Source organism: Mesocricetus auratus, unplaced genomic scaffold (genome assembly GCF_017639785.1).
Source record: "Mesocricetus auratus isolate SY011 unplaced genomic scaffold, BCM_Maur_2.0 Super-Scaffold_100027, whole genome shotgun sequence".
NCBI classification, from domain to species: domain Eukaryota; kingdom Metazoa; phylum Chordata; class Mammalia; order Rodentia; family Cricetidae; genus Mesocricetus; species Mesocricetus auratus.
In genome coordinates, this window is record NW_024429208.1 from 2,857,827 (window position 1) to 2,872,352 (window position 14,526).

At 52.9% G+C, this 14,526-nt stretch overlaps 1 protein-coding gene across 1 annotated transcript; it reads left to right on the top strand.

The window, feature by feature from the left end:
• Positions 1-6,587: 6,587 nt before the first annotated feature.
• Ly6g5c (lymphocyte antigen 6 family member G5C) lies at positions 6,588-11,588 on the top strand. The gene is given in 5 exon segments (XM_040732528.1): positions 6,588-6,659; positions 8,152-8,266; positions 9,528-9,639; positions 10,161-10,728; positions 10,731-11,588. Coding segments are annotated over 5 exon segments (1,113 nt in total). The 3' UTR covers positions 10,977-11,588.
• Positions 11,589-14,526: the final 2,938 nt, after the last annotated feature.

The following is a 14,526-nucleotide window of genomic DNA, read 5'->3' on the forward strand; positions in this document are numbered from 1 at the left end:
CTGGCTCAGTGGTTAAGAGCACAGGCTGTTCTTCCAGAGGACCCAGGTTCAATTCCCAGCGCATATGGTGGCTTGCAACCATCTATAGCAGGGTCTGATGCCCTCTTCTGGCGTAAAGTTGATAGAGCACACACATAATAAACAGATAAATTTTTTAAAGGACTCCTCTGATTTCTGTCACTATTGCTCATCATTCAACAGACATTTGTATCTTGCATCGGCTGGTGCCAAGACCTCAGAAGCGTATTTCTTCCTACCCGGTTCACCTCTCAGGGCTTTGGTTTTTCCCTCAGTCCTGAGATGTGATTTTTGGAAAGTTCTGACAGTAGGGGACGTCTGGACTTCGAGGTCCAGCCTGGAACTTCCAGACAGGCAGTACGCTAAAGCAGGTTGTGTCGCCCACGGTGCAATGTGGCTTAAAATGAAAAAAAGAAAAAGAAAACCTCAAGCCTGCAATCTACCTGGGGAGAAGGTAAGAAGCAAGTCGTGCAGCCGTGGGTTCCCGGGGCCTGAGAGGGGGACTCATCTGCAGAGCGCCACCTTCTGTGGACGGGGCATCGAGCGCACAGAGAGCCTGGCCGTCGCCTACCAAGCTGTGCCTCCCTGCACGGGGCCAAGGACGCATCCTCCCTGGAGCCAATGCGCTGCCAGCCAGGGAGCGGGGACCTGGAGCATCGAGTCTGTGGGAGAACCAGACGCTGTGACCCTTAGCAGAGCTGGGCGGGGCAGAAAGGAAGGTGGTGTGAGCCCTGCTCACTCTGTGCAAGCCTGCCCCGCTTTTTGGATCCCCACGTTGTTACTGTGTCTTTCCGTCCGTTTTTCCTCTGAACCCGCTGTGACGCTCGGCGTGCTGGTGCTGTGATCCCAGTGTGAGGAGACTGGGGCAGGAGGACCATTTCCGGCGCAGCCTGGTGTGGTGGACTCCGGCCAGGCAGAGCTGCAGAGGGAGCACTGGTCTGGAAACTTACTAAACATAATCGCCTGCATTCATTCGCTGCATCTGCGTCCTCACCTCTTTTCCAAAACCCTATGCCGCCATCTTCTGACTGAACTGAGGAATTGCGCTCTGTCCTGGCTTCGACACTGCTGGGGATTGAACGTAGGTTCCTTGAGGTATACGCTAGGCAAGCTTCCCAGCGAGCATTCTTCCCTCCCTGTTCATTCGGTCCAGCCACCATCATCTGTCTGTCACCTACCTAATACCTACCTACCTGTCATTTTCCATCATTATCTATCATCTTCCATCATTATCTATCATCTACCGACCATCTATCTGCAGGGTCTCACGATGCAGTCCTGGCTGGCCTGGAACTCTCGATGTAGACTCGCCTGGCCTCAGACCCACAGTGACGTCAGTATTCACACCCAGCTTGTTTTAAACTCTTTATTTTGAAAGACGTTCACTCTAAGCTATCCGGGTTCACTTTGAACTCACTCTAGCTCAGTCAAGTCTTGCATTTGCAGTCCTCCTGAGTGTCTGGGTAGCCGGTGTCACACTAGCTTCCACTCTTTTTTTTTTTTTTTTTTTTTTTACGAGACAGGGTGTGGGAACACCAGACCTTGAGCAGAGACCCACTTCCCCTTCTGCCTGGGAGTAGGCAGCTGTAAGACAATGTTTAGTAAAAACATGTTTACTAAAAATGATACAATAAGTTCCTGGGAAAGGCCTTCCCACGGAAACCGCCCTGACCTCGACCTTGTCCAGAGACTAACCGCACCTTCAAAAACCCACACACATCCACCTCTGGTGTCAGAGCAGAACCAGCCAGGGTAGAGGAGAGAGCAGAAGCTTCTCTGGTGGGAGCTTTTCTTAGGAAGTTTTTCTTGAACCTTTTTGGAGCCTGTTTAAAGTTTTCTTTATATCATTGAACGAGTCTCTGTGTTGTCAATACCCGACACCCTCCGCACGTTCTCGGACACAGGCCGCGCAGCAGACGTGACAATTGGAGGTTCCACCGAGATGTGAAAGCGAGGTAAGTGGATGGGGTCGTCCCTTTTGCCAGCCAGGGACAGATGAGGGAAAATAGGAAAAAAATGATGGGAAATAGTCCCTGGAAGTTTAAATTACAGTATCACATAAAAAAGTTACTTGGAGAACAGGGGACTATAACCATGGAAGGCTTTCTAAAATGGATTGAACGTGCAAGTCCATGGTTCATTATTGGGGGAGGCTTAAATGTCCCAGATTGGGAGGATGTTCGCCATGATTTTCAGAGAGCCGGTTGTGGTGGCACACGCCGGTAGGATTTGCTGAAGGAGGCAGAGGCAGGAGGATCACGAGTTAAGAAAAGAAAAGAAAAAAAAAAGGGTAAAATAAGAAATAAAATAAAAAATCTCCAGTCTTTCGCCTGATCCACTGAGGTCAGGAAAGTAAAGGGGAACTGAGAGATCTAAAAGGCTGGCCAGTAAGGCTATGCGGATGTGTTACAAAGGGGTCCCAAGCTAGGGGTACTGGATTAAATCTCCAGGCCTTCACCTGACCCAGGTCAGGAAAGTAAGGGGACCCTGAGAGATCACCCTAGGTTGGAGGGTGGATTGGATTAAATCTCCAGGCCTTCGCCTGACACCAAGGTCAGGAAAGAAAGGGGAACCTGAGAGATCACCCTCAGTTGGAGGATGGATTAAAAGTGGGTGAATTGAAAATTGGTAACGGTTAATAAAGGAGGTACTGGTATTAAGTAAAAGAAAAAGACAAAGGTATATGGAATGGAAATTTTTGTTTACATTTAAGTTCTATTTTGTGAGTCATCTCTAAAAACTTTTGGCCAAAAGCCTGGCCTCTCCACCTTGCATCTACAGAGTTACAAGGAGTAGGTACAGCTGTACCCCATGACTGTAGCTCAAATGGAGGAATGATAAAGAACATACAGGACTTTTTAACCCTTTTAGTTCAAGGATTGGCTGGAGTTGTTCTTTTACATAGATTTCAATTAAGGAAGCTTCATTGCAACAGACTAATCATGACCTAGGGAAAAAGGATGACTAAAAGATGCATGTATGTTCTAAATGTATGGTGTGGCCACACCGGTATGTATGAAATGTGATTGTGAATGCGTGAGTGTGAACTGCTTATATGATTAAAAGGATACTTAAATCCCTTCAAAAATAGTTAAGAAGCTACCTAGATTGCTTTAAATATAGCCAAAAGGAACATCCAGCCAGTCTGTTAATGTTTTAATAAAAAAAAATTTAAGATACAAATGAGGCCTTGTCAGCTAGTGAGAGCTCTACAGGTTAGATTGGGAAAGACTGCTCACAGACTTCAAATAATTTTCAAAAGTATAGTTTACAATCTTTGAGTGATTTTCAGAAGTTTTTGGGAAATATTCAAAGGATATGTCCTTTTTAATGGACATCTACAAATAATCTAAGTAGTAATCCCAATTTACTGAGATAGTCAACCAAGGAGGGTAGACAAATCCTTCTACTGTTATGGTCCAGCTTCAACAGTTCAAAAAAAAAACTTTTTTTTTAGAAAATAAAAAAGGGGGAATAATGTCCCCAGTCCCCACATGACTCATCAAATAATACACTCCTCATTTAAAAATTTTATAATGTGAATGCCAGTGAGCTTCAGACAGATTCTGGCATGATGGAACTTGAGCAACCATTGCTCAGGTCAAATGGAGACATCCATGCACTAGACAGTGGAGAAGACCCTAATTTGGGGTCAAGGGCATGTTTGTGTTTTCTTGCAGGAAAAGAATAAAGCTTCGACAACTGTCAGACCATTTAGTGAGATGCATGGAGCAGAGAAAAACTTGACCTGAGACCATGGGAGCCTACCTAAGCCAGTTTGAGTGAGATCTCCTAAATCAGTGTTCCTGACCCTTGATGTCATCGAATCTACAGCCCATGAAAAAAAAAAAAAAACAGTCGGTTCGAGATTTCCAGTTTCTCAACAGACCTGCTGCATCAACCTTCCGGACCCATGAGTTTTCATCATGAAGCCAACAGAGAAAAAAGGACCCATTTAAAGCATTTGGACATTGGTATGGACTATGATGAGTGGCAAAAGCCTCTTTTCAGTATTTAAACAGGACATGGTCACTTGAAATATCAGACTTGATGGTTCCTGTTTCTAGAATCACGACTAGGCCATTATATTTTTCTGGAGAAATGCAACTTGTCCTAATGTGACAACTATTGTTCATATTTTTCATAATGCTACATGTGTAACATCAATGATTGTGCCCAATGTATCTGTGCAAGTGCACTTTCTAAATGCTTTCCTGAGCAGATCTTGAAACGATTGGAAACTTTATCAAATTGTAAATGTAAATCACATGCGGGTTACCCTGGTAGAATGTTATGGCCCAGATCTGGTGATGGGTATGGTAATGGAGAGGCGCTATGTCAATGGGGGTCCTGGAAATGGTGACAGTGGCAGTAGGCATTCTGGCTTTATGCCGAGCTCAAACGTGCCTTGTTCCAGAGGCAAGAGATCCGTAACCAAGTATTGCTTAGCTTAGCCCATGGCAATCCCGATAGCCATGAAGGTTGGTTACAGATGATTTAAGGTTGGGGTATCTCCGATGACGGACAACCTGTGGGGAAGACCCCTCCCACCTAAAACAGGGGTTCAAGGTCCCCCAAAGACGGGAAAGGAAGGGTGACCCTACTTGACCTAAGCCAGGAGTGCCTCATTTGAAAATAAAAAGGGGTGAATTGTGGGAACACCAGACCTTGAGCAGAGACCCACTTCCCCTTCTGCCTGGGAGTAGGCAGCTGTAAGACAATGTTTAGTAAAAACATGTTTACTAAAAATGATACAATAAGTTCCTGGGAAAGGCCTTCCCACGGAAACCGCCCTGACCTCGACCTTGTCCAGAGACTAACCGCACCTTCAAAAACCCACACACATCCACCTCTGGTGTCAGAGCAGAACCAGCCAGGGTAGAGGAGAGAGCAGAAGCTTCTCTGGTGGGAGCTTTTCTTAGGAAGTTTTTCTTGAACCTTTTTGGAGCCTGTTTAAAGTTTTCTTTATATCATTGAACGAGTCTCTGTGTTGTCAATACCCGACACCCTCCGCACGTTCTCGGACACAGGCCATGCAGCAGACGTGACAACAGGGTTTCTCTGTATTGTTTTGGAGGCTGTCCTGGAACTCACTCTGTAGACCAGCCTGGCCTCGAACTCCCAGAGATCCACCTGCCTCTGCCTCCCGAGTGCTGGGATTAAAGGCGTGCGCCACCAACGCCCGGCTCAGCACGCTGGTTTGCTTGTGTCACCTGGACACAATCTAGAGTCACCTGGGGCAGTGTCTCAGTGGGGACTTATCTTGATTACATTAACTGAAGTGGGGAGATGATCAGCCTACACCTGGGCTGTCCGTTTCCCCAGGAGGGGGCGCTGAACTGTGTAGAATGGGAAGGCCAGGCTGGAGATGGCTCCGAGGTGAAGGGTGATCTGTCATGAAGAGGAGAACAAACTCCAACAAATACGAGCTCTCCCTGGCCCTCTTGGCCACACACACACACACACACACACACACACACACACACACACACGTATGTGCACACACATGTATGTGCACACATACACACATCTCTTGGGCAGGGGTGAATGAGTGAGCACCATCACACGTGCAGGAATTCATTGTTCTTGACTGCGGTTGCAATATGGCCAGGTCTTTAAAGTTCTTGTTCCTGTGACTTCCCTGCTGTGATGGACAGTGCCCTGGGATAATGCGCTAAAATAAACATCTTGCCAGGTATAGTGGTGCACACCTTGATCCTTGCATTTGGGTTTTTGTTGTTTTGTTTGTTTTTCCAAGACAAGGTTTCTCTGTGGCTTTGGAGGCTGTCCTGGAACCAGCTCTTATAGACCAGGCTGGTCTCGAACTCACAGAGATCCGCCTGCCTCTCCCTCCCGAGTGCTGGGATTAAAGGCGTGCGACACCAATGCCTGGCTGATCCTTGCATTTGGGGTTAAGAGTTCTGTGAGTTTGGTGCCGACCTGGTCTACAGAGTGAATTCAGGACAGCCAGGGTTACATAGACCTTGTCTTAGTAAATAAATGCTTCTCTTGAGTTGCTTTTGCTGGAGTATTTTGTCGGAGCATCAGGAAAGGAAAGAAACAGGACAGGTCTTTCTGGGTTCCTTCCCCAAGACAGGATACTAGGGCCCAGAGTGGCTGTGGATGGTGGACATTCTGACCTGGCTGTTCTGGTGGTGTTACCCACGTCAGAGTGTTGCCCATCTCTCTCCTCCTAGCCAGCCTCTCCCCCACCACAATAAGCCCACACCTCATTTAAGGCCCCTGGGACACCATAGTGCCAGCCAAGCCCTGGACACTTTTCTCTTACTAGTGCTGGCCCTGTGTGCTGTTCTCTTACTGCAAATCTGATACTGTTGTCAATCATAATGTAAATATCTGGTGTGAAGGGTATCCGATATGTGGTCCCTATGAAAGGGTTGTTTGGCCTCCAGAGGGGATAGGACCCCCAGGTTGAGAGCCACCGTTCTAAGGGTCAGAAAGGTTCAGGCCAACTGCGTGGAGAAACTCTGGTTCTCCCAGGGCCTGGGCACTCCTGTCCAGGGTATACAGGTGAAGTCAGCAGCAGGCGTGATACCACCGGCAGGAGTATGGGACTGTCCAGGGACCTCAACGGACTGCTGGTCATCCCGCAGGACAGTCCTGGGGACAGCCTCACTGCGGTGTCAACAAGTTTTCAGGAGATACGAAGGGACAGTCTGCAGTTTCAAGGGCAACACAGAATGGGGGGACTGGGGTCATGCAGATGAGAGCACAGAATGGGGAGGACTGAGCCACGCAGATCAGAGAGGCAGAATGATGCTGAATTCAGTGCGCTAACCTCACCTGGTGGCCAAGCCTCTGCCCCACACCAAGTCATCTGCTGTCCTAAGCTCTTAGCGTGCGGTGTGGGCCACGGCCCAGGGGAAGAGGCGATTCCGTGTGCGTGCAGTTCTCTGGTAGCTAACCCTTACCATGAGCACAGCCGTCCCAGGGCTCGGGCCACCAGAGTATGGGATGTAGCATGTGGGCTGTTTGAGTTCTCCTGTGTGCGGGGCTCAGACTCTCCCTGTCCTGACAGACCCGTGCTTCACCCCTGAACATCACACAAGAAAGTGTGTATGTGGCATGCACACCTGTGATCCCAGCACTCGGGAGGCAGAGGCAGGTGGATCTCTGTGAGTTCGAGGCCAGCCTGGTCTACAGAGCGAGTTCCAGGACAGTCAGGGCTATACAGAGAAACTCTCAGAAAACTAAATTAAAAAAGAGGAGGAAGCTGAGCGGTGGTGGCTCACGCCTTTAATCCCAGCACTCGGGAGGCAGAGGCAGAGTTCGAGGCCAGCCTGGTCCAAGACAGCGAGTTCCAGGACAGCCTCCAAAACCACAAAGAAACCCTGTCTCGAAAAAAAAATAAACAAAAAAAAACAAAAAACAAAAAAAAGAGGAGGGGGAGGAGGAGGGGGAGGAAGAGGAGGAGGGGGAGGAGGAGGGAGAGGAGGAGGAAGCGTGTCCACTGGTGACAACCCCAGCACTCAGGGTCTCGGGCAAGCAGTGGAAGACTGCCAAGGCTGCCAGTGCGACCTGGTGGGGATGGGTGTGGCCCGTTTAAAAGTTTAAAAGAGAACGCAGAGCCAGCTGTGGTGACAGCGACTTTAATCCCAGCACAATGGGGTGAGACACTGAATACTAAGTCACAGAGGAAAGATTGTTCTAACAGAACGGGGGTGGGCAGCCTCCACCTCACCTGTAAATGGAAATTAGGCTTACGGAGTGCCGGTACGCGTTACCCTTTGAATACGCGCTAAATGGATGCGTTTCTTGGGTGGGGGATAACATAGGAAGGAGGTCTGGGTTTTTGTTGTTGTTTTGTTAACTTTTTTGAGATAGGCTCTCCCTATGTAGCCCTGGCTGTGGTCTGCTATACAGACCAGGCTGGTCTCAAACTCAGATCTTCAGCCCCTGAGTACAGAATTAAGAGGAGCGTGCCACCAGACCTGGCAAGAGTGAGGGTTTTTAATGAGAATCCGAGGTCTTGTGGCTGCAGAGCAGGGACAGTGGGGGCCACGCAGCGTGGAGGCCGGTCGGGGTCGGACTCTGGATCACAGCATTTCTCAGTGTTCTAGGCAAAACCACCCTGCGGAGCGCCCCCTGGGCCACCTCCATTAATTCACCAAGTACCTGCAAGGCTACTGGTGTCTACTGGAGACCCCGAGAGCTGCGCGCCTTCTGGGGTTGGATGTCGGCCTGGCAGCTCTGGGCAGCAGCTGCGTCACCCTGCACATGAAGAACGGTAACTGGACTGTTCCTGCGCCACAGGCCTGCTCCCCGCCGTGGACCCCTCCTCCCGCCGTGGACCCCTCCTCCCCTCCTCCCTCCCTGGACCCCTCCTCCCGCCGCGGACCCCTCCTCCCGCCGTGGACCCCTCCTCCCTTCCTCCCTCCCTGGACCCCTCCTCCTGCCGTGGACCCCTCCTCCCTTCCTCCCTCCCTGGACCCCTCCTCCCGCCGTGGACCCCTCCTCCCTCCGTGGACCCCTCCTCCCTCCCTGGACCCCTCCTCCCTCCGTGGACCCCTCCTCCCTCCGTGGACCCCTCCTCCCTCCATGGACCCCTCCTCCCTCCGTGGACCCCTCCTCCCTCCGTGGACCCCTCCTCCCCTCCTCCCTCCGTGGACCCCTCCTCCCCTCCTCCCTTCCTCCCTCCGTGGACCCCTCCTCCCTTCCTCCCGCCATGGACCCCTCCTCCCGCCGTGGACCCCTCCTCCCCTCCTCCTTCCATGGACCCCTCCTCCCTCCGTGGACCCCTCCTCCCTCCATGGACCCCTCCTCCCCTCCTCCCTCCGTGGACCCCTCCTCCCTCCGTGGACCCCTCCTCCCTTCCTCCCTCCGTGGACCCCTCCTCCCTCCATGGACCCCTCCTCCCCTCCTCCCTCCGTGGACCCCTCCTCCCTCCGTGGACCCCTCCTCCCTTCCTCCCTCCGTGGACCCCTCCTCCCCTCCTCCCTCCGTGGACCCCTCCTCCCGCCGTGGACCCCTCCTCCCTCCGTGGACCCCTCCTCCCTCCGTGGACCCCTCCTCCCTCCATGGACCCCTCCTCCCCTCCTCCCTCTGTGGACCCCTCCTCCCGCCGTGGACCCCTCCTCCCGCCGTGGACCCCTCCTCCCGCCATGGACGGGCCCCACAAGCTCTTCCCAGTCTCCTACGCCGCACGCTGTGTCTTGTTCGCACGGCCCTAAGACGTTCCGGCACTTTTGTGAGAGCCACCACCTGTCCCCACGCCCATGCCCTCCTCGGCCCACAGCCCACAGCCTCCCACGTTCCTGCAGGGTTCCTTGTCCAGAGACTAACCGCACCTTCAAACCCACACACATCCACCTCTGGTGTCAGAGCAGAACCAGCCAGGGGAGAGGAGAGAGCAGAAGCTTCTCTGGTGGGAGCTTTTCTTAGGAGGTTTTCTTGAACCTTTTTGGAGCCTGTTTAAAGTTTTCTTTATATCGTTGAACGAGTCTCTGTGTTGTCAATACCCGACACCCTCCGCACGTTCTCGGACACAGGCCACGCAGCAGACGTGACACAGGAACACCTTCCAAGTTTCATTGCTGATGGCTCACTGGGCATTCCCACGCCTACCCAATGCTCCATGGCTCGCTTCTGGTTCGAGCAAGGGTACTAAGGGAGATCGTGACACCTGCGTGGGCTGAGAATGGGCTGGGGGCTCCGTACCTGTGGCCCCTCCCTGGGCAGCGGTTCAAGCATCACGGTGATTGCAGGGAGCAGATGAAGGGTTGTTCCTACACCTCCACCCCCCCACTCCCCGCCCCTCCACCCCCCACACCCCCACCCCCCCACCCCAACGATGTTTGGCCCTTGGATATCTACCAATGCTGCCTCTGGGATTTCTGCAAAGACCCAGCAAACAGGAAGGAAACTGCGCACAAGGACACCGGGAACCTCTGTTGTGTCCAGCCCCTCTCGGGATTCTCATCTGGACCCAGGCAAGACCACCTCAAAGCTCTCAAGGCAGCCACCCCGGCCTCTCCTCCTCCTCATACCCCGCTCTGCGACCTTCTTTCCCCAGCTCCCCCTCCCGTCCGAAGTCCCCGGGTGTTCCTGCTATGATAAAGCTCGAGGGGAACCTTGTTGGAGGGCCTTGGCGGCGGATTCCATGTCGATCGCGGGTGACCGAGGCGGAGGGACAAACGCGCCAGGCAGACAGAGCTTAAGAGAGAAGTTTTATTAGAAAAGGGAGGGAGGCGCCGGCCTCCGGGTCTGAGAAGAGCGGGAGGAGGTGGCAGCCTCGGGAAGACGTCTCGATCCGGCTCGACCTCCGGCTCGGGCTCGCGCACTAGCACAGGCTCAAGCAGCGGCTCTAGCTCCTCCTCTGCACCCGGCCGCTCAGGGGGCTCCAGCACCTCCCGAAGCTCCAGTTTCTGGCAGCTCTTCCGGCTCCCCAAGCCCTTCTCGGCGCGCAGACGTGACATCAGGAGGCGTTCCCGCTCCAAATCCAAACCACCCAAAAGAGATGAAAAGGAGAGGAAAAGGCGGAGCCCTTCACCCAAACCCACCAAAGTGCTCATTGGGAGGCTTTCCAGCAATGCGACCAAGGATCATATCCTGGAAATGTTTCCTACTTACGGGAAAATTAAAATGATTGACATGCCCGTGGGAAGGATGCATCCCCTTCTATCCAAAGGCTACGCATATGCGGCGTTTGAGGACCCAGAAGAAGCAGAGAAGGCACTGAAACCCATGGATGGGGAGGACAAACCGATGACCCAGAGATCACCGCTGCTGCTGGGTTGGCACCCTGGCCCCCGCCACCCCCTCGGGGATTCGGCCCACCCAGGAGAATGCTTCCGCGGCCTCCCAGGTGGCGCAGGTCGCCCCCACGGATGAGGAGGAGGTCTCCATCCCCAAGGCGCAGGTCCCCTGTGCGTAGGAAGTCTGGCTCTCCCCGCCACCGCCGCCACTGGAGCCGCTCCAGCTCTAACTCCTCCGGATAAGCAGGGACATCGGCTCGTAGCTCGGTAACTTACGTTCCCCCAGCTCAGTTTTGTCCTTTCTCTAGCCAAATGCGGATCCGTCGGGAAGGATCCCCTACCAGGGTGGTCTGTGAAGAGAGCAGCAGTTGAGATATTTCCTCGTCAGGAGGATTCTGGCTGCAGAGGTACCTCTGTTGATTCGGGACTGCGTCCATAGAGGTACCCCTAGTTTTCCGGCTAGAAAGTTCGCCGCTTCCGGTCCTTGAAAGTACAGCTGGCCGCAGAGACAGCTGCCACAAGCAAAGGCATCACACCGTTTTCCACAGACGACCGAGGACCAGGCAGACGACCTGGTCACCGCCTTGCGTGGCTGTGCCACATCTGCAGACAGGGGACCAAGCGGCTGTGCTGTCAGGTGTCACCGTGTCTCTATCCCCTGTCCCCACGTCCCCGTTACTCTCTGAAGTCGGTGAGCCAGTTAGTTCTACCGGGGCCTGGTGGAACCCGCCCCCCCCATTATCACCTACCCCCCCCATTATCACCTACCCTCCGTGATGATGTTGCAGTTAACCTGGGCAACGTACACACTGCCCCATTTTTGCTTTTGTTGTTACTTTTTTTTTTTTTTTTTTTTTTTTTTTTTAGTTTTTCGATACAGGGTTTCTCTGTATTGTTTTGGAGCCTGTCTTGGAACTCGCTCTGTAGACCAGGCTGGTCTCGAACTCACAGAAATCCGCCTGCCTCTGCCTCCCGAGTGCTGGGATTAAAGACGTATGCCATCAACACCGGGCCCGTTTTTGCTTTTATTGTACAGTCAGTACTGCAAAATTTGCTTTGAGTTTTATAACTTTGTGGCATTTTAGATAAGGTCGTGTTTGTACTTGTATAGAGTGGAAGGATTGTGTTGAATAAACCTAGGATCAGAACACAAAAAAGGGGGGGAAGGGAGAGGAAAGAGAACAGAGGTGAAGAGACACAGGGACAGAGAGAGGGGACAGAGAAAAGACAGACAGAAAAAGTCCCGTCTGCCCCAGGGGAACCGAGGGAAGAGAAGAGAGCAGGGGCGGGGGGTTGGAAAGAGCATAAGTGGGCGGGGATCTTTCATTTTTTCATCTTATTTATTGGTTTTTGTTTTGTTTTCGAGACAGGGTTTCTCTGTATTGCTTTGGAGGCTGTCCTGGAACTCCCTCTGTAGACCAGGCTGGCCTTGAATTCACAGAGATCCCCCTGCCTCTGCCTTCTAAGCGCTGGGATTACAGGCGCCATCAGCACCCGCCCAGCTGGTCTTTCTTTTAAAGGGGTCCTTTGCACCTGCCTGCAGACTACAGTAGTCACCGAACCCTGGGCTGACCAGGGTACTACCTGAGTGCATTCTGCCAGGTGACTGGGCAAGCCGGCTTAATGCCTGAATCCTCACAGCTCCCCCCAAGTAAACTAGTATGCCAAGTGTTCAGTTTGTCTCTTGGACAAGGTGAAGGCCTTGGAAACTGGGTCAGACTGTCCTGTACTGCCCTACCTTGTCGTCTCTAACCAAGGAAGCAGATGCCCTTACATGGTGAAGGAAGGCGGGGTCGGTTAGGTTAGTAGGTGGCGGTGTCAGATCAGAGCTCCGTGGGGAGAACTAAGAGGCCGTGTGGGCAATATATGGAACAAGGTTGACCCAGGAAGGAAGGGTGTCTGTAGGGCACTAGGGAGGAGGCAGTGAACTCTAGGGACAAGGAACCTTGTTTTCCAACTCCCAGGGTTAGTGTCTCTTCCTAAACCTGTCTCTCTTGCAGTCTGACCAGTTAGGGCAGTGTAAGTTTTTTCTTAGGTGTGTGTGTGTGTGCTGTATAACCCTTACCGGCCTCCAACTCCAGATTCTCCTTATGTGTCGATCTGTTCCGTGTACCCAGGAAGGGGCGTGAAGGCAGCACCCACCGGGTGCTTGGCAAGGTTACAAAGCGGGTTGCTCGCATGGTGGCTCATGCGCTTACACTCGGCACTCAAAGGCTGAGGCAGCATGGCCTTGCGATCGAGGCCAGCCTGATCACAAAAGCCAAAAGGAACCGGAATTTCCGTGTACCGCCTCTGTCCATGAGCACGCACACCTGGGCATCCATCGACTCTACTCGTGAGGCGCCGGCCTCCAGCACAGGTGATCACCTCAGGCCACGCAACTGACTCACGGGGCGACACACCTGGGCCTGCAGCCCGCTAGCACCGACTCTGCTCACCTGAGAGAGTGTGCCGGCACTTAAAGCCTGGCTGATGCGTTGGATGGACAGAACAGATGGACGCCTAAGTACCCACGAGGGCTTTCCCTGTGCCTGAAAGTCTCCAATACTTATTATTGCTTGAGACAGATCTATCATGTAGCCCTGGCTGTCCTGGCACTCACTCTGTAGACCAGGCTGACCTCACTCAGAGACCTGCCTGCCCCTGCCTCCCAAGTGTAGGATTAAAGGTGTGCACCACCACTGCCTGACCAAAATTTTTCAATATTTAGTGTGATCGCACCTATAATAATCCTAGCTCTTGAAAGAGGTAGAGAAGGAGGGTCAGGAGACCTCATCTTAAAAAAATCCCAAAGTACTAAAATGAAGACTTGACAGCTGCAGCCTCTAGCTCGATGCATATACTGCGAGGTGCCAGGACTCTTGAGATGAACCAGGTTGCTCAGTGCACGTGGGTGTGGACTTGAGTTTCTCCTCAGGTGAAAGCCTAGCACCACGTGGGCTAATATTCCAGGTTTTGAAGATTACATGTGGGGAACCTGTCTTCGTGCTTTGGCCTTCAGCTGAGCAGGGGGAGAAGGCTGTGGCCTTTCAGGGTAATTTGAGGAAGCCATAAAGACCAAATACAGTGGGGAAGATTTAGCAATCCTGTTGGAATCCCACACGTGTATCTTTGACCTGGATTTGCCCACATCTGAAGCTGAACCTCCCCACCGCCCACACAACGGGTTTAGCCCAGTGTTGGTTTATTGTGGAGGGAACAAGGGCTCATGGCTAAACAGAATAGCCCCCGGCCCCCACCAGGCATGGAGTTGGGCGAAGTGAGGTCAGGGAGACGGCCGACAGGTCGCCACACCAGGAAATGGGCACAGAAGCCCACCCTTTGCCCTTCCTGCCGTAGCCTGGCACCGAGGCTCAGCGCTTAAGACAGGATGAAGAGCCAGTTCTGAGAGGATGTGGCACAGGACCAGACTGAGGGTCCGTGAAGACAGTGACACTCATGAAGCCATACCTCTCTTCGACAGGAGGAGGCAAGCCAGCGCCCGCACCCAGGGACCCAGGTGCCGTCTGGAAGCTGGGGATATGGAGGAGCAGCCTAGGAGACCACAGGGACCAGAGTCGGGTGCTCCAGGACTGCAGAGCAGAATCTGGGAGGGGGAGCGGGTCGGGGTCTCGTCTGGGGGAAGAAGCGTAAGTCCTAAGCTGCTAGGGAACAAGTACGTTTGGTGCAGGTCAGCAATGGGCACGGCCAGCTCCCGGGCAGGGTGACATGGGCTGGGCACTCGGGTACTTTATGAGCAAGCTATGCAAGCCAGGCGGGGGCTCAGACAGGGCCAAGGCCAGATGTCTTCTCG